General features: G+C 36.5%; 2 protein-coding genes across 7 annotated transcripts in view; one reads left to right on the plus strand and one right to left on the minus strand.

Annotated features, from left to right (window-relative positions):
• The first annotated feature begins 1,661 nt into the window (after positions 1 to 1,661).
• LOC106082865 (coiled-coil domain-containing protein CG32809) overlaps positions 1,662 to 27,742 on the plus strand; it is a 61,898-nt gene continuing 35,817 nt past the window's right edge. For 5 of the 6 annotated variants that reach the window (XM_013245605.2, XM_013245613.2, XM_013245627.2 and 2 more), the window contains exons 1-8: positions 1,662 to 1,879; positions 3,426 to 3,592; positions 3,896 to 3,949; positions 4,218 to 4,333; positions 9,359 to 9,388; positions 9,450 to 9,621; positions 9,705 to 10,051; positions 10,117 to 10,179. In XM_013245605.2, the coding sequence (XP_013101059.1) occupies positions 3,451 to 3,592; positions 3,896 to 3,949; positions 4,218 to 4,333; positions 9,359 to 9,388; positions 9,450 to 9,621; positions 9,705 to 10,051; positions 10,117 to 10,179 (924 nt within the window). In that variant the 5' untranslated portion in view covers positions 1,662 to 1,879; positions 3,426 to 3,450. The remainder of the gene's footprint in view (positions 1,880 to 3,425; positions 3,593 to 3,895; positions 3,950 to 4,217; positions 4,334 to 9,358; positions 9,389 to 9,449; positions 9,622 to 9,704; positions 10,052 to 10,116; positions 10,180 to 27,742) is intronic. The other variant, XM_013245621.2, reaches the window with a different exon arrangement.
• Positions 10,230 to 27,385, minus strand: LOC106082902 (uncharacterized). Its single transcript, XM_013245658.2, has 6 exons — positions 26,614 to 27,385; positions 26,372 to 26,519; positions 14,647 to 14,740; positions 14,206 to 14,326; positions 11,207 to 11,428; positions 10,230 to 11,145 (listed from the first exon to the last, which is right to left on the minus strand). Exons 1-6 carry the CDS (start codon positions 26,989 to 26,991, stop codon positions 10,456 to 10,458), a joined length of 1,653 nt encoding a protein of 550 aa, XP_013101112.1. The 5' UTR covers positions 26,992 to 27,385; the 3' UTR covers positions 10,230 to 10,455.

Below are 27,742 nucleotides of genomic sequence, written 5' to 3' on the forward strand. Positions count from 1 at the left end.
AATAAAAGGTGAAACTCACCACTATGGTTAATATGTTTCAATCCGCATAATAAACAGGGTTGCCACACTTCAAAAATTATTTTTACTGCTGCTTCATGAAAAATTCCAAATCTATGGTAGTTGTATAAATGATGTGCAACATTTTAATCATATAATTATATTTTAATAATTACAAATGGAATTAATTGAAGCGAAATATACATTCAGCGGTGATTATAAACATCCACTGAGACACACATTTATATGTGTTTTAATTTTTCTTCTTCTTCTTTATATGTGTTTTAATTTTTCTTCTTTCATTATTAAGCATCAGTCATTTTCAGCAAACAACTGACTTTTCAGTAGTAAGCCTGCTGCTGCTCTGAAATTGCAGTACTACTGCTGTAATAGCAGAACTACTGCTACATTAGTAGCTATTTTCAACTTTTTTTTCTATGAGTGTAGGACTTTATATAGTTTGTTTATCCTTGATCGTCATAATATTTTATGTCTATATAGCCCTATTCATCCCTCCATCTGATAAAACTTTCGAACAAATAATACTAGCCGCTCGAAATTTTGTATAAATAGTTCTGTTGGCATTAGAATAAGCTAATTCGACCCATATTTAAGTCACATTTAAACCAATCTACCGATTTATTGATCCGCGAGAGAGCCCAATTAATATCCACTCTGGCAGAAATTTGGCATGCCTGGCTTTGTTATGACTTTCGCCGTCCACAAATCGGCCCATAACTTGATATAGCTTCCATATAAACTCATCTTTTGATTTGAAGTTTCGAACACCTACTGGGTGCAATTCTGATCCAACAATTGTATAAAAGAACATTGAAAGGGATTTCTTTTTATTTCTATTTTGCTTTCTGCTTAAAAGGATAATTCGTGAAAGGAACTTGACAAATGCGACGCATAATGGAGGGTATATATGATTCCGCCCAGCCGAACTTAACCCATTAACGACGAATGGGTAGAAAATTACCCACAAATAAAGCGTTTTCCCTTTTGATTTTTTGCGATTTGTAGAATAAGAAGATAATCATGACTTTTTCCGTTTTTAATGCTCTTTCAAACAAATTGTAAACATTAACTAATACACGTTTTGCGCTGAATATTTTCGGTTTTGAAATAATTCATACAATTGGATATTGTCTGGCTGCAGACCGTAGGGTTCTCTGTTCCTATTACAAATAAATAGAAAAACAGAAAACCCAATTTTTAAAGCTAGACAGTGAAATATTTTGTGTTTTATTTGTAAATAAAAAAGATGTTGACTCCATTCTTCCATATCAGATGCACTTAATGGTATAATGGCAACTCTGTGAGTATTTAAACCCACCTCAACACCCATAAATAGATTTAACTCAGTAGGGTGAAATTATAATTACCAAGTTCACCACGCTACTCTATGGTGCTGGTCCGAGCTAAGCAACTTCATCAATATAAGTTGACAAACAGATGTCATCCCTTTGTTATAACATTGGGTGCTACTCAAACTGTTTGTTTTGTTGTCATTTGCCTTTGCATCTTCAACTAACTCGAGTGGTGTATTTTATTCGAGGACAACGCTTGCGCTTTGATGTCCTGGCCAAACCATTTAGGGCGGAAACTCTTCTATGATATACACGAAATTCACAGGCATTTAAGAAGTATCGAACGGTTCATACGGTCATAGACGACAGCATATAAAAATATAAATGAAAAGAATTTCTTAAATTAATGCTGGTTGAAACAACCAATTAAATTGAAAGAAAATTAATTAAAAACCAATTAAAACATTGCAAAAGAAATTTATCTACTAAGTCGAAGTGTTTTAGGCCAAGTGAAGAAAAGTGCAGAAAACCATAGAGAAATTTTAAAATTTAGCAAATTGGAACAAAAGGTGTGTGCGTTGCTTAAAGCTTTGAAAATTGAAATTCCTGTGAAAATATGAAGGATATGCATATACATATATGTGTGAAGCATAAAACAAAAAAAGTGCTTAAAAGATATATATACTGAAAAGAGGATAATTTATCAAGTGTTAATTTTAAAGTTCAAGAAATTTTGATGGATGTGTGTTTTTTTTTTGTCCGAAAATTCCTTTGTATACGTTTGCCGTGGAGATGGAGGAAAAGAAAAGTGTCAACTTTGTTCTGCAGGAATTTTAATTTTTACAACCAATCAAGCGTCCAACCACAAGTGGTGCAGCTGAAAATATATGTAGAGCCCAAATTCCTAACTTTATGTTTTAGCTGGGAAGTAACGCAGTTACTGTGAGACCTTAAAACGCCTAAGGACCAATACAACAACTCCCAGAAAACGTCATGAAAAAGTTTAGGGAACCTTGCAACTGGCCCATAGTTTAGAAGGCTTTGCTTGGCAATAACCTTACCCAACTTTAAACAAATTCACCTCTGGGGAGAGAGCAATCAACGTTAGACTTTTGCTGTTTATTCCTCTCACTGGGGTGTAAACAAGAGAGTTTTGGGGTTTAAGCTCTTGAGTTGTGTGGCTGTTGAGATGTATGCTCTCGCTGTGTGTTTCACTCTCTCCCTCAATATTTTGTTTTCACCAAATGCTGCACGTGATATTTTTTTATATTCCTACCGGCAAAATGTTGTTAGAATTTTTCAAACATAAACAAACACAAATGTGACCCCCTCAAATGAACTGTGATGAAATCTCATATGTGTAACAAGGACATGCGCAAAGCAGCCGTGTGAATTTGGAACTCTGAGGAAACCTTTACGACACGACACTTACACCGTTGCTCGGCCCCCGCGCTCCCCGCAACAACCAGACCAGCAGCAGCAGTAGCAATAGCAATAGCTTTCCCTCGGCTGCCTTTTAGCCTTCTCGGCCCCTAGCCGAGAGCCATAAAATTCTTTTTAACGGAAACTTTACTTAAGAAGAATTTATCAAATATTCATGACATTTTATCCCAACATTGTCCTTACCCAACCAGCTCAAACGGGCAAACACATATGAGCCCGACGAATGGCTCTCTAAAGACAAGGGGGTGGCCCGGCAAGGTAAGGTAGAAGTGGAAAAACCTGAGTGCTGTTTGGAAGGCCATATCTGCATCCAAGTTTGTTGAGGGGGGCCAACTAGGTGTGTGTATAGAAGTGGTGGGGGGGAGTCTCTCTCTCTGTGTTCATTGCACATCAAATATTTATTTTACTAAGAAAACATAAAACACAATCCTTTCCTTTCGTTTCGTCCTTTTTTTTGTTGTTTTGAATGGGCAACAAGCACTCCATCACCAGCAGGGCGCCTAAATGAAGAGTTTTCGTTTAATACCTTAACACTCTCGCCCACATTTTGTGTGTTAAAGCGGGGGGGAGCTGTTCCGCAAGAGTCCTTTATAATGTCCCGCGAATTCGCCTGCTTGCATTCGCTTATTCCTGCTTCCTCTTTTTTGTGTGTTTTTCTTCCCGACTGTTTAGGCTTTGGCCTGTTCTACCCGCTGAAATGTTAATACGCTGGAAAAGCAAAGATAAAAGTTCACCGAACCCTGCAAATGCCAGCAGTGGTGGTGGCAGTGGAGGCGGGGGTGGCAGTAGTGGCTCCAGCAGCAGTAGTTCCAAAAAGAAACGCAAAGGACGCGAGGGCGGTAAGTAGTAGACACCACACACACACACACACATACATTGATAAACCCACGCCAGCCAAATGAAACACGAAAGCGCAATTGAATTTTTCATTAAGCGTTTCTTCGACGTTCTTTTTTATTTCTTGTTTTTTTTTTTTCTGTCCCCATTGTCCTCGCTGGTGTTTTCTCTGCTAATGTTTGTTTGTTTTATGCCCATATCCATGTCCTGGCCCAATGGTGTATGCGATGTCGGTGTCGATGTGGCCTCTGGCTGGTGTTTAATCTGCTGCCGCTGCTTATTTGTCTGTGTGTTTGTGCATTTAGATGAGAACTGGCAAAATGACATGAAATCCGGTCATATGCAAAACACCGAACAAGGTAAATATTGGTTTACTTCGGAACTGTGTGCAGGATAAGTGTCTGAAGTGAAAAGCACCTATTCGTGCCACATACAATTGCGCTACCTCTGCGTTGTTTTTTTTTTTTGTTTTTGGCAAGTCTTGTGAGTAATTTGGCAATTTATTTTACGCTCTTGTTTGTTGTTTGCTGTACTCGTCATACACGTTCTCCACGTCCTCCTCCTCCTAATCATCATCGTCGTCGTCGTCGTTGGTTGTCCTTTGGGTCCTTTTGGATTTTATAATAGACAGAAGACGTAATATGCGTAGGGAGGACCCTCGCAGACACACGCTAGGTGGTGATATGTTATCCTATGTCAATCAACAGAATCAACAACAGACTCTGAAAGCCATGGATTTGGAGGTAAGTGTATTAAAAACAAACATCACCCAAAAAAAAATTATAAATTTTAAATGAATCTTCTTTTCGTGTGTGCCTCTATATATGTGGTGGCATGTTATCAGGCCAAATTTATTAGGGGTCCACATAGAAGTATTATAATCGCAACAATTGCCTTTTGTTTCCATGTGTGTGGTCATATAAATTTCTAAAATTCATGGAAAACCTTAGACAAAATGTTCTCTACACCCACGCTTTTACTTACAAAAGGTTCGAGCTAATAAGTCGAGCTCTTTTTTTATTTTCTGGTGGGTTACCTTTGGTTTCAGAACGAGTCCCTTAAGTTTAATTTTCCTGAGAAAATAATATGCGTGAGATATTTTTAGAAAGCTTCTTTTTTTTAAGTAGTAGCTAAAAGCAGTTTAAGTGAGTTTTCAGCAGAGTGATAAAAGTGTGTGCGAGCAAGAGTCTAAGAAGTAAATGTAGGACCAAAAGTCATAGATGTAAATATAATGAAATATATTTAAAATGGGATAATTTTTCTTATACCTATTCGCAAAAAAAATCCTTAGCCATAAATGAACTTTTCGACAAGTAAACTTCGTTTATGGAAAACATTGGGACTTTGTTTACGATAAAATTGCAAGAATTTGTAACAAATACAGAGGATGGATATTTGTTTGTGGCGCAAGATATTGTCAAATAATCTATGACTACAGTCTCCAGCCTGGCGCCGTTTGGTGTGAGTTTTTTTGTTTGTGGTGTTGTAATTACAATAATTTGTTCGACCTAAAGTAAAATTGTCACTTTCCGAGTGTACATTCGCACACGATCGCGATAGCAGTACTGATCTCTGGCTGAATGAGCATTACTCAATGAGAAATTAAAAAATGAGTCGTATTTTGAGCTACGCTCTCTGCCAAATGGAAGAGACACAAGATATAAACAAACGAAATGACTCATCTTTCGTGTATAGCTGATGACCTTAGAAGCCAAAGCTTCTATTTTAATAATGTACTTACTTATATTTACTATTGGGTTGCCCAAAAAGTCATTGCGGATTTTCCATATAGTCGTCGTTGACAATTTTTTTCACAGCTTGTGAATCTGTAATTGAATTCTTTCTTCTGTCAGTTATCAGCTATTACTTTTAGCTTGCTTTAGAAAAAAGTGTAAAAAAAAGTATATTTGATTAAAGCTCATTCTAAGTTTTATTAAAAATGCATTTACTTTCTTTTAAAAAATTCGCAATTACTTTTTGGGCAACCCAATATAAGCTCAGTATTTGCATAAATAAATAAATCTTTCGTGTAACAAAATATCTTTTGCTGTAAACGATACATTTTTTGCTTAAAGGAATTTTTTATTTTTTGCGTCAAAGAGCCATCGTTTACCACAAACGAAGATATTTTTAGGAAGCATAACCGAAGTGACCTTTTTATCAAAATGTGCAAAATTCTGGCTTACGGCCAACAGTAGTGAGAAATGTTGCTCAGTTACTAAACAAATAGCAATTTCACAGTAAAACACATTTTAAAGTTGAAATAGCTACAACTTTGATTCATCAAACCGGTTCAAATACCGATAGGGATTCAATGTATGTCTTTTATTTAATGTACCTTGATAGCTTTTTTAGTCAGATATTTACAAAATTTGGTACAGAGTGTCTGAGCATATGTGACCAATTTCTTCAAAATCAGATTTACATATAGCTCTCATATATATATTTTAGCGGACAAAAGCTTTTATGGCGCTAATTGCCACAATTTTAGCCCGATCTTTACAACAAATGTGATATGGTGTTTTGTTTAATGTATCAACACATGAGAGCACATAAAGATTGGTCGGCCCGAATTTTATTGATCGCTTTTGGCAAGTACCTTGAACAATGTTCTCCAAGAAAGATTAGGCGATGTAAGATATGATATGAGAATTTGAGCATACTTGCCAAAGGGAGGGAGCTGGAGTCTTTTAGGCATCAATACTACTCTATGAAAGTTTATTAAAAAAATCGCTTACTAAAAGTTGCATTACGGCAAGCTTAAATCTGTAGAAAGATGGATCAGCTGAGGGACACATGAAGGAGATGCATCGTCTCTTCTACTTTGAAATGTAGCCGTTTACAATATATTATTTTCTCTGGAAGAAAAAGGTCTACAAATGATCGCGTATGCTAAAGGCGTGGTTATTGCTGTTAGGGGAAAGTTCCCCGGCACTCTTAGAAAAAATACTTTTGGAAGTCCTAGGTATTATTGGAAAGTGGGCTACCGCAAGTGATTTAGGCGTAAATCCGTCCAAGATGAAAGTTGTTCCTTTCAGCAAGAGATACTCGTTGTTCTATTAAGTGAAAGCTAAAAATACCAGGGTATGGACCGATTTGGAGCCTACTTCGCATAAATGCTGGAAGTGATACCAAAACACCACGTGCAAAATTACAGCCAAATCGGATAGGAATTCTGCCTTCTAGAAGCTCAAGAAGTCAAGACCCAGGATCGGTTTATATGGCAGCTATACCAGGTTATGGACCGATTTGTATCATACTTAGCACAGTTGTTAGAAATGATATTAAAACACTTTGAGCAAAATTTCAGTCAAATTGAATGAGAATTCGAAAATAAATATTCAAAAGCTTAATTTTTTCCATATAAAGTTAAAGAAGGCGCACGGCAGCAGGCCCGGTTCAGCTGGTACTATAAAACATATAAAAAAGTAGTAAACGTCATAAATCTTGAAAAACCCCTGCTACTTGTACCATCGCCAGGATTCGAACTAAAGCACTTTCTGTTACAGACGCAGCTTCTAACCATACTTATAAATTCACAAAAGTTGTATGATTATTATTTTTTTAACTCTGCCAAAAACTAGTTATACCCTCCACCATAGAATGGGGGTATACTAATTTCGTCATTCTGTTTGTAACTCTTCGACATATTCGTCTTAGACCCCATAAAGTATATATATTCTCGATCGTCATGACATTTGAAGTCGATCCGTCCGTCTGTCCGTTCGTTCGTCTGTCTGTCGAAAGCACGCTAACTTTCAAAGGAGTAAAGATAGTCGCTTGAAATTTTTCCCAAATACTTTTTTTTAGTGTAGGTCGGTTGGGATTGTAAATGGGCTATATCGGTCCATATTTTGATATAGCTGCCATATAAACCGATTTTGGATCTTGACTTCTTGAGCCTTTATAGGGCGCAATTCCTATTTGATTTGGCTGAAATTTTGTATGACGTCTTTTGTTATGACTTCCAATAACTCTGCTAAGTATGGTTCAAATCGGTACATACTTCTTGACTCCGGTTGAATTTCAGGTGTTTTGCTATGATTTCCAACAACTGTTCTTAGTATGGTTGAAATCGATTAATAACCTGATATAGCTGCCATATAAACCGATCTTAGATCTTGACTTCTTGAGCCACTAGAGGCCGCAATTCCTATCCGATTTGGCAGAAATTTTGCATGAGATGTTTTGTTATGATTTTCAACAACTCTGTTAGGTATGATTTAAATCGGTTCATAACTTGATATAGCTGTATTATAAACCGATCTGGGATCTTGACTTCTTGAGTCACTAGACGGCGCAATTTTAATGCGATTCGGCTGAAATTTAGCATGAGGTTGCTTGTTATAATTTCCAACAACTCTGCTAAGTATTGTTCACATCGGCCCATAACCTGATATAATTGCCATATAAACCGATCTTGGTTCTTGACTTCTTAAGTCACTAGAGGGCGCAATTCTTATCCGGTGTTTTGTTATGATTGTGCCAAGTACGGTCCAAATCGGCCATAGCCTGATATAGCTGCCATATAAACCGATCTGGGATCTTGACTTCTTGAACGTCTAGAGTGCGCAATTCTTATCCGGTTCGGCTGAAATTTTGTACAACGGCTTCACCCATGACCTTTAATATATGTATCAAATATGGTCTGAATCGGTCTATAGCCTGATATAGCTCCCCTATACACCGGTCTCCCTGTTTTACTTCTTGAGCTCCTAAAGGGTGTAATTCTAATTAGATTTGGCTGAAATTTTGCACAATGACTTCTACTATGGTATCCAACATTCAATTCAATTATGGTCTGAATCGGACCATAACTTGATATAGTTCCAATAGCAGAGCAATTATTTTCTTTTATCATTTGTTTGCCTAAAAACAAATACCAGGAAAGAACTCGAAAAATGTGATTAATGTTGGAGGAATTATTAAGCGCTATAGCGTTAATAATTTTAACCTGAGCCACCGTAGTGCATAGGTTAGCATGTCTACCTATGTTGCTGAACGCCTGGGTTCGAATACTGGCGAAAACATCAAAAAATATTTTCAGTGGTGGTTATCCCCTCCTAATGCTAGCAACATTTGTGAGTAACTTTGCCATTTGAAAAATGGCAGCCATGTAAAAACTTCACCCCAAAGAGTCACATACTGCGGCATGCCGTTTGGACTCGGCTATAAAAAGGAGGCCCCTTATCATTGAGCTTAAAATTAGAATCGGACAGCACTCATTGATATGTGAGAAGTTTGTCGCTGTTCCTTTATTGGGATGTTCATGGGCAAATTTGCATTTTGCCACTCTTAGCGGGTAAAAGACCCATTTCAAATGGCAAACATTTCCTGAATTGAAACGATTGACTGCATGATTTTCAATACCTATATAAGTGAAAACTTTGTCCCTATAATAAAAATGGCTTTGTACATAAACTTTTGGGGAAATAACTTTCACAAACGCAGTTCATTGCTGTTGGTTAACGTTTTCAGCTGATAAATTTATATGCGTGTAGCAATACTTTAATGTTATAATCTTAAAATACTGATATTACACTTGTATATGAACTTTTTGCCGTTTTTATGTAATTATTTTAAGTTTTACTTTTATGAAAATATTTACTTGAAGCTTCAAATTTTCAGAGCTTCTTTGAGATTTTTTTCTATGGCTAGAACTGTGGGAATAAAGAGTTTACAAGTATTTTTAACTGCTTAAGATATTTAAATGAATATCTAATTTTGTGGTATTAATTTTTCTAACAAACTCATAACTTACATTTCAGATGAGCTCTCGCATGCAGAAAAGCAAAAAGGTATCTACCACCTTTAAACTTTTTTCAAATTTTTCTAATTTTTTTTGTTGTTTTTTTACAGATGCAACCCTCACGCGGCTATACACCCATCAATCAGGGGCCCCTGTTCGATGATGATCCCGGCATCATGTCCGAAGTTGAGACAGCCAGTACTGGGTTTAGACGTGGCGGTAAGCAACGTTCTTCGTTACCCGTTGTGCGTACACCTTCGAAAACCTTAGAAAGACCTCTAGGTATGGTGTCACACATAGCCCCTACCCGGAGATTGACAAACCTCTGACGGAGAGAATATACCATTTTTCTTCCTTACTCCTAGGTTTGGTATTCTTGCAGTATCGTTCTGAGACCAAGAGGGCCTTGTTGCCCAATGAAATCACCTCCATAGATACGGTGCGTGCCTTGTTTGTGCGCTCGTTTCCCAGGCAATTGACCATGGCCTATTTGGAGGGACCAAATGTCAAGATTTACATACACGATGCCAGTAAGGATATGTTCTATGAGTTGGAAGATGTGCGCTCACATTTAAGGGAAATTCGAGATCGTTCAGTGCTGCGTTTATTCGAATCGACAGAGGTGGCAGCACCGCCACAAATATTGCCGGGAGGGCCAGGGATACCACAGCCACTGCCTCAACCAAATCCTACGCATTGGGATCAAGATCAGGTGGGTTACATACCGCACTTAACCAGGACAGCAGTGCGAATTGAATTTTCTTTATAAAATTGCAGAGTTACTTCAGTGAACCAGAATTCGATTCGGATTATAAAAATCAACACATACATAAATCCAAGGTAAGTTCAACATTTTGTTTTTTTTTTTAGAAAAAATTAAATATATTTATTTTTGCGTAAAAAAAAATCAATTAAAATTACATTGCATTTGTTGTACACTATTTAAACCCCGAGTCATATTTTCTGTAATTTTTTGCGTCAAAAATTGCATTTTCCAAATTCCTGTTTAGCTGACTAGTGGCTAAAAATACAATACAACTGTCGCCATCGACTCCTTTGCTATTTCTTATCCAACGATTTTACTAAACCTTACTTAAAATTTTAAAACGAATTTGTCTAGAAATTACCACATCTGCCCACACTATAGCCCTTGAGTGCATTGTTCAGCTGCTCATGGGCATCCTTCCAGGCAAAGACAATGGCACCCTGGAAGGGTTCTGTGTCACATGCACCACACAAAGCCATTACGGCCTTGACTTCATCCTCTGCAGGCTCACGATCATGTTCCGAAACGTCATCCTCGACCTGCATGTGACCATTTAGATCCTCCTTAAACTGTTGACCACCAAATTCGGCCAAGCCTTCATATTTGAGTATGGCCGAACCTTGAATCAAAGGATCATCCACAATACTGCCATCATCCAAAAAGACCAAACCTCGTTTCTTTAGATTCTTATCGGAATTCTTTATATCACGCTTGAAGAGTATGCGTGTCTCGGTTTCATCCACAAATTTAATTTTTCCAGGATTACTGGGATCCAATATTGTTTGGCGATTTACAGTCTGAGTGGATTGAGGTCCTGCTAATGGTTGATTGAGGCCTACCAATTGTTGAGCAACCAAACGGGAACCAGCATTAATTTGACCATTTAAGAAATTCGTGTGTATGGTCAAAGCTTGCTCAGCAGCAGCATTGGCAGGGATTTCATTAGCAGTATTGGCAGTGGGCTGAGCCAGATTTATGCGCACCCTTGTGGGAATTTGGCCATTGGCCAAAAGGCTGTGCATGGGTTGAGGGCGATTGATCTTAAAAATAAAGGGACTTTTTAAAAAATACATTTTTTTGGTTTGGCAAAGTTGTGCTTACCACTGGGGGAGGTTTAGTTGTGGGATGTATCTCCTTGCCTTCATGATCGAAATGATGCGCATGATGGTGTTTATGATCTCTATGAGCTTTGCCTGCACTCAAAGCCACACGATACAATTGCACCAGGGTAACTTCAAAGTGCAAACCTTCGGAGATTTTGCCTGTAACTGAAGGTCCTCCTGAAAAGAGTTTGCCCTTGGGTGGAATTTTGTGGCCCACAAGCTGAAAAAGGAAAGATGTTAAACAATTAAAAGTCTTTCTTTAAAAATAATTTTTTCTATAGAAATAAATTTGGGCAAGATTTTTTGTAAGATAAAACATTTAAAAAAATTAAACATTTCTTAATAAAATAAATGTATAAAATTTTGTATAGAAATAAAAAAAGCTTACAATTTTTTCAAAATTGATTTAATAATTAAATTTTGACATTTTTAAATAAAATTTAAAAGATAAATTGCCGAAGGAATGAAATTTGAAAATTTTCTATAAAAAAAATTTTCCATAAAAACATGTTTTACCCAATTTTCTATAAATACATTATTTTATAAAATTTTCTAAAAAAAATTAAAGAAAAATTAAAAAACTGTAAAAAAATTAAAAAAAAATCCATAAAAATTTAAAAAAAAAAAAATCTCAAAATAAAATTTCCTAACAAAAAATTCTAAAAAAACTTCCAGTAAAAATAAAATTTTCTGGAGCAAACAAAAATTGAAAAGATGTCCTTTCAAAATGTCACCCTTATTCCCGTTGTCGAAGGCGAAAATCAACAGCAGTTGTTGTTGAAGTAGTTTATTGTGTTCTATCTTTCGGCTGCTTGATTCTGTTTAGTATCCAGATCTAGGAACTCTGCGACTGGGGAGTTATACAGTTGACGTGTACCGTGTGGACCCTGGTCACAATCGGGACATACATCCTGCACGTCGGAATCAATCTTTGCTCTGTAAGAATTGAGGCGGCTGCATCTGCCGTATCGTTAAGCGTTGAACTGGGCCAGAACAACTTTGGTTTGCCGGGGGAGGTCAATTTCTTCAGGGGCAAACGCATCTGCTACCGTGTCTGCTTAAATGTTTTCTAGACCTGCTTGATATGTCCCTTGATCTATAGGTTCTCCCTTGTAGCGCTGATCCTTACGCTGCAGAACATGTAAATCTACCTTTAGGCTTCTCGGTGGTGGATACCTATCCTCAAGGTAATGATTTGGATGGTCTCTGCGATAATAGGCCAAAAGGTATTGCTTAGACAGCATGTGGTTATGTCTTCGGAGGTGGTCCATATGAGAACTGAGGAGACAGCCCGTCGCAGTTCGGAGGGCGGCATTCTGACAGATCTGAATATTATTCCACTGCTTGTCACAAAGTTGACGAGACCACACTGGTGCTGCATAATTTACCACAGACCGGCTAATTGCTTTGTACGTGGTCAACAAGGTTTCTTTGTCTGCACCCCAAGCGCTGCCAGCAAGTGACTTGATGACCTTGTTTCTACTTTTGACTTTATCGCAATTAGCTGTGGCATGAGGGGAGAATGTGTAAGAGCTGTCAAATGTGATACCAAGTATTTGGGACACTTGATGGTCGGAGACCACCGTAGTGCAGAAGTTAAGGCTACCGTAGAGCAGAGGTTAGCATGTCCGCCTATGACGCTGAACGCCTGGGTTCGAATCCTGGCGAGAACATCAGAAAAAAATGTCAGCGGTGGTTTTCCCCTCCCAATGCTGGCAATATTTGTGCGGAACTATGCCATGTAAAACTTCTCTCTAAAGAGGTGTCTCACTGTGGAACGCCGTTCGGACTCAAATATAAAAAGGAGGCCCCTTATCATTGAGCTTAAACTTGAATCGGACTGCAGTCATTGGTATGTGAGAAGTTTGCCCCTGTTCCTTAGTGGAATGTTCATGAGCAAAATTTGCATTTGATGGTCGGAATCATTTCTCCATCAAGCATCTCTTCCAGCTCTGTATTCACCTCACGCGTATTTGTAGTGAACAATGTGACTGAAGATTTGGTGGCACATCTCTTGCGAGGAAATATGAGGTAAGTTCGTTGAGGTAGACGTTCAACCTATCACAGATGTCTACAATGGGTCGGGGCCCTGATGTCATGATCGTACAATCGTCCGCATATGATACGATCTCTATGCCGTCTGAGTGGGCTGGAATGGAGGATAGGTAGAGGTTAAACAGTGCCGCAGATATCATCGACAGCACTAAAGCGAATTTCACATTTCTTGGTATTCTGTAACTTATTCGCCTTCGACAGTTTGATTCCACACTCTTTCGACAAACAGACGCGATGTAGTTTGGAATGCAATTAACTTATATATCGATCGTTTTCTTCAAATTGAACAGTCGAATACCAAAAATGTAAAACAAATTTCTTCTTCGAAAGCCAGATTAAAATTTTGCAAAAATTTCGACATGCAACTATGCCATCTCCAACCGGAAAAAGAGAGATTATTTTGACAAAATTCTCCAAAAATTCAAAATTATTACCCTTTTTTTTAAACAAACAAAATTTTCTTAAAAACTAAGTTTTTAAAGTAACCTGCATTGCCTTCCTCTTGTAATCACATGTTGAAATAAATGGCAGTTAAAACATTATGCCGCCAAACGTGTCATTTAACCTTAATTAACATTTCCCGTTTATCTCTGCTGGCGGTAATCATTGTTTGAATCGCAATTAAGGTTCCCCGAAGCCCTTAACTTAGTGTCGTTTTGGCATAAATGTAAATCCAGCAGTGAAAGGGTTTTTTACTGTATTTGTTTTTGTTTTTATTGTATTTGATTATGGGCCATAAACCATCATTTATTCAAATGGATGTGTGGCCCACAAGCACCACCTTACACACATACATGCATCAAACCTGCGGCTAGCAATGATTATGCTGATTTTTCTTCCCCCACAATTATTTCAGGCTGACAAACACTTTTTCAAAAACAACAAAGGCAACAACGAGAGAAAAGAAGTTTGGTAGTTAGCAAAGAAATCATAGCAACTTACAGAGTTGTGGAAACCTCGCCCAATCCGTTCGGCTTTTAGCCACACTTGCCATTCACCCGTTTTGCCATTCCATGATGTGCAGCTATGATGCCATTGACGAACCCTCAATGGATAGTTCAGTCTAAACATAGATTAAAAACAATTACAATCATTATTTTTTCATTCGCTGTATGCTGTTCGCTGCGGCATGCTTTATGTTATCATAAATTATTGATTGATAGTAAATTGCTTGAGATTACCCCCGCAGGGGTCAACAATGGAAATAGGTCAGGGAGTCAGTACATATGGGAAGTCATGCGATGAGTTGGGGTGGGGTTGGTGAATAATTGCAATACATATTCTTCCCCTGCCCTGCCCCCACCACACCAAAAACATGTATTCATTGTTATCTTACTCCATAACTCATAGCAATGAGTTTTCATTTGTCTTATTTCGACTTACCTGTAAATTTGTTGACCTTTTATGGCCATGGAGATAAAGCTGGAGTTTTTAGCGTTAGCCACCCAAAATTGGAAATCACGATGTCCTTCCTCGGCTATTGGAAAAATTGGAAATAAAATAAAAAAAAATGAAAATCAATCAAAAAGTTGTAAATAAGTTTGGTTTGATTTATGCAATACAATTTTTGTAAACAAAATAAAAATGTAACTTTTCTTGACTTCCATAGAAAATTGTTTGTATAGTTTTTGTCTTAAGTTAAACAAAAGACGCACAATAACAAAAAATTTATATCTACAGATTTTTTTTTAATACTATTTCTGAATAAATTTTTGTCAAAAATTCTCTTTCTGAATAAAATTCTGTTAAATTCTATTTCTAAATTAAATTTTGCCAAAACCAAATTTTTATTGAAAATTTTACCAATTTTTTATTAATTTAAAAATTTTATGTTGTTTTTGTAAGAATATTGGCAAAACTTTTTTTTTATAAATTTTTGTACAGATTAATATAAAATATTTTGTCCAAATTCTATAAAAATTTAAAATTTTGTAAAAATTTATATTTATTAGAATTTTTAAAAATATTTTTTTTTTAATTTTTATACCCTCCACCTTAGGATGGAGGTATACTATGCATCTAAGACCCCAAAAAGTATATATATTCTTGATCGTTATGACATTCTAAGTCGATCTAACCATGTCCGTCCGTCCCTCCGTCCGTCGAAAGCACGCGTACTTTCGAAGGAGTAAAGCTAGCCGCTTAAAATTTTGCACAAATACTTCTTATAAGTGTAGGTCGGTTGGGACTGTAAATGGGCCATGTCGGTCCATATTTTGATATAGCTGCCATACAAACCGATCTTGGATCTTGCCTTCTTGAGCTTCTAGAGGGTGCAATTCTTATATGATTTGTATGAAATTTTGCACGTAGTGTTTTGGTATCACGACAACTGTGCCAAGTATGGTCTAAATCGGTTGATAACCTGATCTATCTACCATATAAACCGACCCTTCTATATAAGATTCGGAATAATTAAATTCTTTAAGATAATTTTGCCAACATTTTATTGCTATTGGAAATATTTTAAACATTTTATTTGTATTAAAAAATTTGGCAGTTTTTTTATTTTTTGATGAATATTTGGCAACATTTTTTTTATAACTATTTTTTTTTCTCGTATTTAGTGAGTTGTGCAATGATAATAGTAAAGCATGCCTCTTTGGATTTTAAAAAGGTTTTTGTTTTGCTTTTTATTCTAAATAGAGACAAAAAAAACATTTTGGTTTCAGCTGGACAAAGAAATCCAACAATCAAAATAAAAAGAAGCGCAAAAACAGATGAATGAATGGGCGGCATGCCGATAAATGTGTGTGCTGCAGTACGCACACATAGAAAAGTTACTAATCAAAGATTGCTGGGTAATAGGTTTCGGCTATTGTGTGTGTTGTAGATGCTAGATGTTCTTTTTGAGCAGAGATGTTGGTCGCTGCTGGTTTATTTTTCTTACTGAGCCCAAAGAAAATATCCTAATATGAACCAACGAACGTCTCAAAGAGGCATGCTTCTACCATTGCACAGTTCACTAATTAGAAAGTAGGTGGCAGCATTAAAGTAAAATTTCCTGCAATGGAATCTCAATTTTGGCATAATTTTATTTTTATGAACGAAAATTTTGTCAAAAATTAATTTTTATTTAAAAAATCAATGTGAAAATTTTAATTTTTAAAGTTTTTGTAAAATTTTCATTATTATAACAATTTTGTCAAAATATTATTTTTTATGAATTTTTTTGTAAAAATTTTATTTTCTATTAAAATTACAAACATTTTGTCAAAAAATAAGAGCTGTAAAAATTTTGTCAAAATTATATTTTTTTATTTTTTTTTACAAAAATTACATTTTTGTAAAAATTTTGTCATAATTTTTTTGTCAAAAATTTATTGTTATGAAAATTTTGTAAAAATTTGGTTTCTAAGAAAATTTTGTCAAAATTTGGTTTTTAAGAAAATATCGTCAATATTTTTTTATGGACGTTTTGTCAAAATTGGGGTGATAGGGCGGCCACTGAGTGACTTGGTCCTGTAAATATATTGGGTTGCCCAAAAAGTAATTGCGGATTTTTTAAAAGAAAGTAAATGCATTTTTAATAAAAATTAGAATGAACTTTAATCAAATATACTTTTTTTACACTTTTTTTCTTAAGCAAGCTAAAAGTAACAGCTGATAACTGACAGAAGAGAGAATGCAATTACAGAGTCACAAGCTGTGAAAAAATTTGTCAACGCCGACTATATGAAAAATCCACAATTACTTGTTGGGCAACCCAATATATCACATTCGCGTTCTACTCAAAAATACCTCCTCTTTGGGGGTGGGGCGCCCACTGAGTGACTTGGCCCTGTAAATATATATCACATTCGTGTTCTACTCTAAAATACCCCCTATTTGGGGGAGTTTTGGGGGTGGGGCGGTTACTGAGTGAATTGGCCCTGAAAATATATATCACATTCGTGTTATACTCCAAAATACTCTCCTATTTGGGGGTGTTATGGGGGTGGGGAGGCCCAATATACACTTTTTCCCTAATGTTGATATCAGATTCGTGCACTACTCTCAAAGACTTTTCATTTGAGCCCCATATTGCTATGGTCGGTAAATTGGTGCTCTTTGGGAGGTGTTTTAGGGGAGGGGCCTAAATATGGATATCAGATTGGAATTCTACTCTCAAATACCTTAACTTGAGCCCCATACTGTCATGGTCGATATATATGTCCGATTTAGGGGTGGTTTGGGGCCTAAGGTAGTCCCCTAGCACTTGGTCCTAAAATTGGATATCGGATACGTTTTCTACTCAACATTTTATTTTTATGAAAATGATGTCAAAAATATTTTTTTTTAAATTTTGACATTTTATTTTATTGCATTTTATTTTCATAAAAAAATTGCTTCAAATTTTATTAATTTTTTTTCATAAAAAATTTTATTTTCATTAAAAATTTGCTTCAAATTTTATTAAAGACCCAATACCTCCGGTTACGATATCAGTCAGTAGCATATTGTCTGCTGCTAAAATCCTCAGTGTTTAAGAGGGACCTTTAACCGTTAAGCGATTGGTTCCTAGAGGTTATTGCCATAGATCCGGAATCTGGGTTTGATTACCAGACGGATTTCAGATTTTCAGATTTTTTAAGGCCATTGGCCTTCTGTTAAAATCTTCAAAGCTTCAACCACCTTTGTAAATAATACTGTCCTCTTGAATAGGAGAGAGGATAGACAACTCGCACTTTGGGAGACTTGATTTGACAAGGTTTGGCCAGAAGCTGCATAGGGATTTTCAAGAGGGAGAGCGATATTCCGTATCGACCAATGCCATATTCATGGATACCAAAAAATTATTCATGTTCCTGAAGGATTTTTTTCAGGTTCCTGAAACCCTTTTTTCTCAGTGTATACTCCTGAAGTGTTAAAACCTCTGAAACGCCCTGCTTTCTCAGATATAACTCATAAAACATCAATTGATTATACAATAATGAAATTATGGTACAATGTTAGTTTTGCATAAAATCAAAACATACTCCATATGACATGAGATAAATTCAAAAATTTTTTTATTGTTGTGGATTTTATGGCAGATAATCACCATGGCATGGCTATTGCCTCATGATTGAGTTGCTAACTCTGATCATTTGCACTCAAACAATCTGTGAACCATTCATTGCGGGCATTTTTTTGTATTTTTCTTTTTTTTTCTTGTGTAAACATTGGCATAGTTCACGCCGAACAGCAATTGTCTTTTGCATTGTTGCAATTGTTTTTGATTAATTGTTTAATTTAAAATCAAAGTTGGCCTAAATTTCGTGTAATTATTGTTTTTTTTCTGCTATGTCTCTCTTTTGGTCTTATTCATAAACTATGTATGTAGTTCCGCCTTACACCATATTTCCAATGTAACGTGGTAGGTCTTTATGAAATTGTTGTAAATACAAATGTAGGTTAATTTTTTAAAGTTGCTTAAAAGTTGGCTAAATGTTTATAATATGTAACCTAAATGTTTTGTTTGGCCATTTTATGTTGCCAAAAAAGTGGGAAAATATGACAAATTAAACTTCGTCCAGCTACCAAAAAAAAAAATTATCATTAAAATAAGAAACAAACCTTACTTAAAAGTTTTAAGGAAGATACCTTATCAGCATCTTGCTGGCGCCCAAGCAGGAAACCTTCCATGTATTTTTTTTGGGCATTTAATTTTTTTTTCTCTTAGCTGAACTAATAGCGTATCAGCTTGCTGGCGCCCAAGCATGAACCCTTCCATGTAATTTTTAAGCCATTTAAGTTTTTTACTCTTACTTAAACAAATGGCATATCTTTTACCCTTTGCCCTATATTTCCCTATTTTACCCCACTTCTGCAATGCAAATCTTTCTACGAACTTCCCACTAAAGAACAAAATAATTTCTCTAATTAATGAATGCTATTCATTCCAAGCTATAGCTCAATGATAAATCCGAGTCCGAACATTTTCGTAAAGAAGTTTTATGTGGCTATAAAACTTCTTTACGGAAAACACTTTTGGCGTTGGCGAAATTATTTTATTGATATTCTCATCTGTATTTAAACCCAGATGACCAGCATCATGGTCGAACATTCTAACCTCTACACTACTGTGGTCTCCTAAACCCCATTTCTATATGCTATAACTCTTAAGTTAAAGGTGAGGCTCAGTTATAGGAAAACCCAAAATAACTGAATATTGAAAGGTTCCTGCTCGGGCGCCATCATGCAATTGTCAACAGGAACCCTTCCATGCAATTTTTAAGCTATTTATTTTTTTTTTTGCTCTTGGCTGCATTAACATCCTATCCTTTTCCCTTTCGCCAGAAAGTTCCCCCCTAAGCCTTACTTTTGTAATGCAATCTCACGTACTTCCCATCGAAAACAAGGGAATTTCTCTCATTTAATTTAGTGCTGTTTTATCTGCGTCATGAGCGAACATTCTTACCTCTACTACTGTGGTCTCCCAAGCCCCATTTCTATATGCTATAACCTTTTAATTAGAGGTAACGCTCAGTTATAGGAAAAAACCAGGAATAACTGAAATATTGTAAGGTTCCTGCTCGGGCGCCATCATGCAAGTGTTAACAGGAACCTTAACATGTAGTTTTTAAGCCATTTATTTTTTTACCCTTAGCTGCACTAAAATCCTCAGCTTTTTCCCTTCGTCATAAATTTCCGCTTTTAGCCTAACTTCTGCAATGCAATCCCACGAACTTCCCACTTAAAAACAAGGAAGATTTTCTCATATAAATAAGTGTTGTTTACTTCAAGCTTTAGCTCGATGTTTAGGGAACGTTTTAATTTTTTTCTTACGTTTTTCCTTTAATAGAGCCCTCAATGTTTAGGGCACGTTTTATTTTTTTCTCACGTTTTTCCTTTAATTGAGCCCCTGCTAGTTTTTAGGCAAAATTATCATTGTTGGCGCCCGAGCAAGATTTCTTAATATTTCAGCCATTTCCTTTGTTTTCTTTTATTGAGCCGTAAAGCTCTATCCATTACTTATTTGCCACATAATTTTCTCTCTTTGAGCCACTGTTTGCCACCGCATCTCTTCATAATTTGCCACTATTCCATATCGAAACTAACTTTGTGTAAATATCAAAAGGAGGTAGTTTGGCTGATGAAAGCCGCTACCAAAAAAAAATGTAATAACTTTTTTTCTATTTAATAATAATAATTTAATAATTAATTTAATTAATTAATTAATTAATTTAATTAATAATAATTTAATAATTAATTTAATAATTTAATTTAACATGAATAAAAGAAAAATGTATTCCATACACCGAAAAAAAAATGTAGCAATATTCATCATTGTAGCAATATTCATCAGCCACCCTGTATAGTGGCTTTACATAGTAACCCAGTAAATGAATTTTGTATGGCCATTTTAGCTATGCGTGGTTGTTTCGACTCTATGAATCGCACACAAAAATCAAATTTGTGTCAAATTTAGTTGCCACAATCTTGCTCTGGTGAGGCGAATTTTGTTTTCTTAACATAACGGCAGCAGCAGTGGCTGCAGCAACATTGGTGTGAATTGAAATGGAAATTCCAAAACAGGCCTAAAAAACTATCTGGACCGGATAGACCAACCTAACTAGACAAGATCTGGTCAAAGGAGAGAGAGATAGAGAGGAACAAAACATCTTGGCCAAAATGTTTGCTGCCACACCATTGGCAGCAATGGCAACATCGAAATCAAAAGCAGCAGCAACAACAAGTTGTAACGTCTTTCACTTATGTAATGGGCCACTGATAACACTGTCTGCTCTTTGCTATGTTGTGCTTGCAACTTGAAATTGACCATTACGTTTGTTTTGTTTTTCTTTATTTTGAACATTTTTTTTTTCGGCCAGAGTTTCTATTGGCCATTACCCACTGATCCATCTACTCTTAGTCTTTTATAAAACATCAAACAAAAACAAAATAAACACTACAAAAAGAATTTCAAAATTCGAAAAAAAGTCGGCACCTCAAGCCTGGGCTTTGCTTTATGGCTCTTTGCCTTGTCAAGCAACAAAGCCATTGGCAAAAAAAAAAAATGGCCAAGACAAAAACAAAAATCTTTGACTCCTCTTACATATGCCATAAAGTGCAGATGATGTTGCCGACGATTTCTTTGTATATGTTCGCTGGTTCATTCAGCAGCAGGAAGTTGGCTTCCTTTCACTTTTTTTCGTTTGGTTTTCTTCTTCTTCTTCTCTGTTAATGTGTGCGGAGATTTGAAACGAAAACTCTTTGTAACCAAAAATTACACTTGCGCAACCCAAATAGAAGTATTGGAAGGGGAGGGGTCGCTAAACGAGGTTTGCAGCAACTCTTTACCTCTCTCGCCCAAAAAAACCCCACACCAAAGTTTAATGAAAAACTCTTAAAGTGTGCAAGTAATTGGCCAAAGTATAAATGGATTTGAGGTAATATCTTCTTTGCAAGTTTTCTAAAGATGAAAGAAAAAGCTTTGGGAGGAAGACTAAAAATGAATGTGGGTGGCTGGGGGGTTGGAGATGTGCGAATAAGGAAATGGTCTTTGTGGCCCTACATTCATGGAAGTTAGAACGGAAGGATTTGGCACTTGCAAGGATATGGTTAAAAGTTTCCTTTTTTAGGTGCCATCAAAAGGGCTGGACACAAGACAAGATGTTCGCACCATTCATTGCAAAAGACAACTTTGTAAGATATTTTCTTTATTCAAGCAGAGCCAAGGAGGCGTTGTGGGGTAGAAGCCACAGAAATCAATTTTGCAAAGCATTTATAATAGAAAGTCATCAGGCAGATGATGATTGAATTAGATAGATTGAAAGTGCATTTAGGCTCCCCTCTCTCTCGGTTCCTGTGTTCATCTTTCTCTTGCATCACAGATAAATCTATTTAAAGTGCTGACCGAATATTTACTCATCTTGAAATGTAGTTGTGCCGAGATTTGCAGTATAATCTTCAGCTATAGATTCAGATGGCGTCAGTAGAAAAAAATCAATAACTTAATGGTTAAGTAAACTGAACATTGATTGCAGAAGAAATTGCAAGCAAATGAAGTTTTAATTTATTTTAAAAATTTTCTATAACAAAGAGCGGAGGAGAGTTGTTGGATTTAAAAAAATATTTACCTACGGGAAATGGGACAGGTCCCAAACCTGTCACGGGATAGGTCCTCTGGTGATAGGGACCGGTCCCAGTTCTTGTCCCTTTACATGGGTTTGTCGCTTGAGGTGACGATTAGCCGCCAATCTAACACCGTAGGTCTTGGGACAGTTCGAAAGGATGAGTATAGTTTGTAAATATTTTTAAGGGAGATAGCATTAGTATGCAAATATATTAAACGGATAAGCAATGTTTAACAATAAATAAGGGAGTTGTTAAAAAATAATTAAGAATCATAAGTTATGACAATTGAAACTTTTCATTACCTGTAGGATATGTCCTGTGACAGGTAATTAATTCTCCAGTTTAGGACCTGTATATATTGGGGCAATTGACTACACATTTCCCGTAGGGTAACTATACGAGTATGTGTTTATGAGTATATGGACTCAAATGTTATGTAGAATGGTTCTGAGGTCAAAATTTCCTCCTCAATTGCAATTTTCATAAACGTCAGATTTTGAATATGGTGTATCGGTTAAAACGAAATTTTTCCAATCTTATGGTAAACCGAAAGCTTAAACCTGTTATCCAAAATTGATATCAAGTTACTGGTGGTCAGGTTATACGGGGATTAAAATATATGTGTATGAATATGAAAAATCCTTTAAGCAGCCTTGTAAACCGAAACAGATGGGATTTAAATAAATGGTATTTGGGTTAATCTGACAACAATTATAGGGGATGAAGGATCCCGGACCCGTTGTACCCCCAAGCGCACATCTATAGATAGGCGAATATGGGCCAAATTAAATGCTACATGGGAATTGATCTAGCAATTAATTGTTAAATTTTGGTTTAAGTTGGCCTAGAGTTTCGTCCTATATCCAAAACTTCGAAACGGTACATGGGCACAGATAAAGCTTATTTGGTAGTAGATAAACAAATTGTGCTGGGCAGATACATGTGTTTGGTACAAAGATACATCTTTTTTCATGTGGTATTGATGAAGGCGTATCATAACGCGCCGGGTTCAGTTAGTATGTATATATAAAAACTTTTTTGTGTTGGTTTGTTTGTTTTCCAAAATGGCTGAACCCATTTCTCTGGAAACTTTCAAAGGCGGTGTAGAATGGTCCTGTGGTGAATATGGGGTACTTCATTTTTGATATCTGAAGAGGTCGGACGCTCCTCCTTTTCCGAATTTTGAATAACGCCAGATTCTAAAAATGAATGGGCGATTTCAGTTGAATTCTCTTTATAAGCTAATACTACTACTCCCTGAGCATTCCATTAAGGAACAGGGGATACTTCTCTCATATCAATGAGTGCAGTCCGATTAATGTTTAATCTCAATGATAAGGGTCCTTCTTTTTATGCCGAGTCCGAACGGCGTGTCTCATAGCGATACCACTTGATAGAGACGTTTTAACATGGCATTAGTAAGGGGATAAACACCGCTGAAAACATTTCTGATGTTCGCGCCGGGATTTAAACCCAGGCGCTCGACGTCATAAGCGGCCATGCTAACCTTTGCGCCATACTATAAGGGTTTATAACCTTATAGTAACCTAAAGCAAAAATTTGTTATCCAAAATTAAGCTGTGGTACCTAGGGGAACCGCCCCACCCCAAACCCCTCTAAACCGAAATATATACCGATCATCACAATATAGGACTACAATTAAAGGACTTTGAATGTTCTGATATCCACTTTTGGGGACGAATATTTTCGGATCCGCCCCAACAACTTATCACGGCAGTATTGAGCTCATATAGAAGATACTTGAAAGGGCCAAGAGTCTGTCCTTAAATAACCTGCAACCGCACATATTTACCGACCCTGGCAATATGGGGCTCAAATGAAAGATATTTGGGAGTATAACACGAAATTGACATACAAATTCGAGGCGAAATATCTGAGGGCATGTCCCATTCCCAAAACACACCCAAACAGTAATATTCACTGGCCATGGACTTCTAGGTTGACTCCCACTTGCGAGCTCTCACACATCGGCCTAAACTACTGCTTTATTGAGCACTCAAAAAATCAATTTGATGAGCCATCCGCCGCTTAGTCCTGACTTGCCACCGAAACCTGAAAAAGCGGTTGGTGAGTTCAGAATCCATGTTTTGGAGATACCTCAATCAGAGTGGCAAAAGTGCTTCGAAAATTGGTTCAAACGCATGCAAAAGTGTATGGGGAATATTTTGAAAAACAATAAAGCGATTTTCGATGATTAATATTTGTTTTTGAGTTCTCTAATCCCGAAATATTAAAGGCAACTTCATCGAAATCGGGTAATAAATATATCTTTTATGGTCTTCGGACCGTTAACTGGCAGAAAGGTCTCTACAGCAACAATATATAAATATAGTCTGATCTCAACCGTATTTGGGTCGGATGTGGGGAGGCTTAAAACAACTCAATATTTCAAATTTCAGTGAAATCCGGTAATAAATAAAGCTTTCATGGGCTTCAAACCCTTTATTGGCAGATTGGTCTATATGTCATCTATATCTAAATATAGACCGATCTGAACCATATTTGGGTCGGATGTCGATAGGCTTAAAACAAAATTTCATTGAAATCGGGTAATAAATAAAGCTTTTATGGGTTTCCGACCATTTATCGGCAGATCGGTCTATATGGCAGCTATATATCATATATCGATCTGTTTCATATTTAGGTGTCAGGAGGCTTAAAACAACTCACTGTTTAAAATTTCAGCGAAATCGGTTAATAAAAGCAACTTTTTTGGTTTTCAGACCCCTATTCGGCAGATCGGTCTATATTTTCGAATATAGTCAGCTATATTCAAATATGGTCCGATTTTGTCCGTTCACTAACTCAACCTGCGTGCAGCCAAAAGACGTATTTGTGCCAATTTTTAGCTCAATATCTCAATTTTTAAAGGCTGTAGAGTGATTACAACAGACGGGCATACATACGGACATCATTAAATCTCCTTAGAATTTTACGACGATCCTACCGACAACTCCTACTGACAAGTTTGGGTGGTACCAAACGAAATCGAGATCTAGGAAACCAGAAAAATGCTATAACAAAGCAAAAAACTCATTTTCAGCTTAGCCTTGGAAAAAAAGAGTTTTTTGTTTTTCTATTTGTAAGAGAAGCAGATTACCCTATGGGCTGCAGCTGGACAATATCCGATTGTATGATCCGAAATATCAGACACCACCGTAGCGTAGAGGTTAGCATGTCCGCATATGACGCTGAACGCCTGGGTTCGAATACTGGCGTTACCATCAGAACATTTTTCAGCGGTGATTTTCCCCTCCTAATGCTGGCAATATTGGTGAGGTACTATGCCATGTAAAACTTCTCTCCAAAGAGAAGTCGCACTACGGCACGCCATTCGGACTCGGCTATAAAAAGGAGGTCCCTTATCGTTGAGCTTAAAAAATTGAATCGAACAGCACTCATTAATATGTGAGAAGTTTGTCCCAGTTCCTTAGTGGAATGTTCATGGGCAAAATTTGCATTTGCAAGATCCGAAAATTATATCTATTTAGGGTCGGAAATGGATATTTCGAACATTTATATTTATGAACATTGGTAATAAAAATCAAAAATTTCGCATAAATTTTTATAGAAAATTTAAAAACATGCTATGGAAACCATTTTCTCCAAATTTTTTTCATAAAATTAATTAAACTTTGGCATATTCTGTGCAATTTAAACCTCTGCAAACTTTTATGCGGAAATTTTCAGAAAAATGTTTTGAATTTTTAAACATTTTTTGATATAAATATTTTAAAATTTTTATTAGTAACACTTTTTTTGGAATTTTTACACTTTTTTTATCGAAATCATAAAATTTTTCCACTGTGCTGGTTACCTCCATTCACTTGTACTCATTTTTCAACAAAATAAGTCTTGTGAAGAATGTGGTTAAGAATTTTATTTCGCTGCCATTTGTAGTTAATGTGTAACACTAGGGAAAAACCACCCCAGACAACAAAAACAAAATCTTGCCAATCGTCCGAGATATTTGTTGTTAACAACTGTTATGTGTCAATATTCATTGCGAGAGGTGTTTCAATAAATAATAAAGGCTTAGACTTACCGGAATAGGTTAGAATGACATGATCGCCACTGTGATTGGTGAAACGCATCCAGAAGCAAATGGTGAATTGTGATAATTCTGGGATTTCATTGTCATAATGAACAACACCATCATGATTGAAGGCATATTTCTTCACAGAGCATTGATCCTTTAAAGGACAGACAAACAGCAAGGAAGAATATAAATAGGTTTTTATTAGATTATTGAAAAACTAAAATCCTTGTAATGTCCTTTGAGTATACCTCCTTAAAGGCCACTGCCCCTGCTGGTTTATAACCAAAACGAGCATCTCCAAAATTTATGGAAGCTGGCACTATGGGATCATACGCTTTATAATTGCTTTTCTGTGGTATTATCTCTTCCGATTGTGGTGCTATTTCTTCCAGCAGCAGTTGCTTGCTTCCACCACCAGCTATCTCCGCAACATAGCCGCCGGTTTTGCCACCGTAATCGGGATGTGATTGCTGCAGACTAAATGAACTTGTAAAGGTGGCCGAAGCAGCCTTTGAGCCACTTATGGTGGAGGTAGCCGTTGGCGTTTGGCCCACTATGGGCTTCCAGGCATGGCCAAGACCACAATTAAAGCCACTTAACACGACTAATAGATAGATTATTTTCATTTTATTTTCACTTAATCTAGTTTTTGTTGAGCCAAGGTTTTGCTTTTTTGTTTGTCTTTAATTAGCTTTGACCGAAACTCGTGGTTAATTATGAGGCGTGCTCTAATCTTAATGAGCTTGTAAGACGTGCAATTAGAGTTAATTTTGTAACGGATTTATGATGGGGCAAGCGAGCGAGCGAGCCGATTAATTTTTGGACTTTATTTTGTTTATACGCTTTTAAATTAAATGCGTCTGTTTGCCGCAATGGTTGGCACTGGACTAGCATAAAAACTTTTGTGGAGTTGTGCATACTACGCGCCTGTGCAAGACCTACGACTTGCAATATCATTTAAGCCAAAGATAAAGCTTCCTACGTGCTTAGACGTTGTAAGAAAAAAGCTTTGTTGTGTTTTGTTTGCAGCATTTAAGTCTCGTTTAATCTCGTTGAGCTAAAGGCAAAGAGCTTTGACTGCCACTTAGTTTTGTTTTTTGCTTGTGTGGGCCAAATGGAAATGCACTTTTATTGTGGGATTTAGAAATTACAACAAAAGAAAAGGTGTTAGCTAAACTGTCTATTTTGACTCTAGCGAGTAATTGATAGGTGATGAATAGGTATGGCCATTGCACGAGAGACGCTTTTGTGGCAGCGCCATGGCTATTGGACTGGTTCCAAGTGCTTCCTTCCAAACGGCCACCCAACTCTCTCCCCATTCACCATAAAGGTATTTGTTTATTGTTTGGCCATTCATTCATTCATGGCTACTTTTTT

Source organism: Stomoxys calcitrans, chromosome 4, assembly GCF_963082655.1.
Source record: "Stomoxys calcitrans chromosome 4, idStoCalc2.1, whole genome shotgun sequence".
In the NCBI taxonomy this organism is placed as follows: domain Eukaryota; kingdom Metazoa; phylum Arthropoda; class Insecta; order Diptera; family Muscidae; genus Stomoxys; species Stomoxys calcitrans.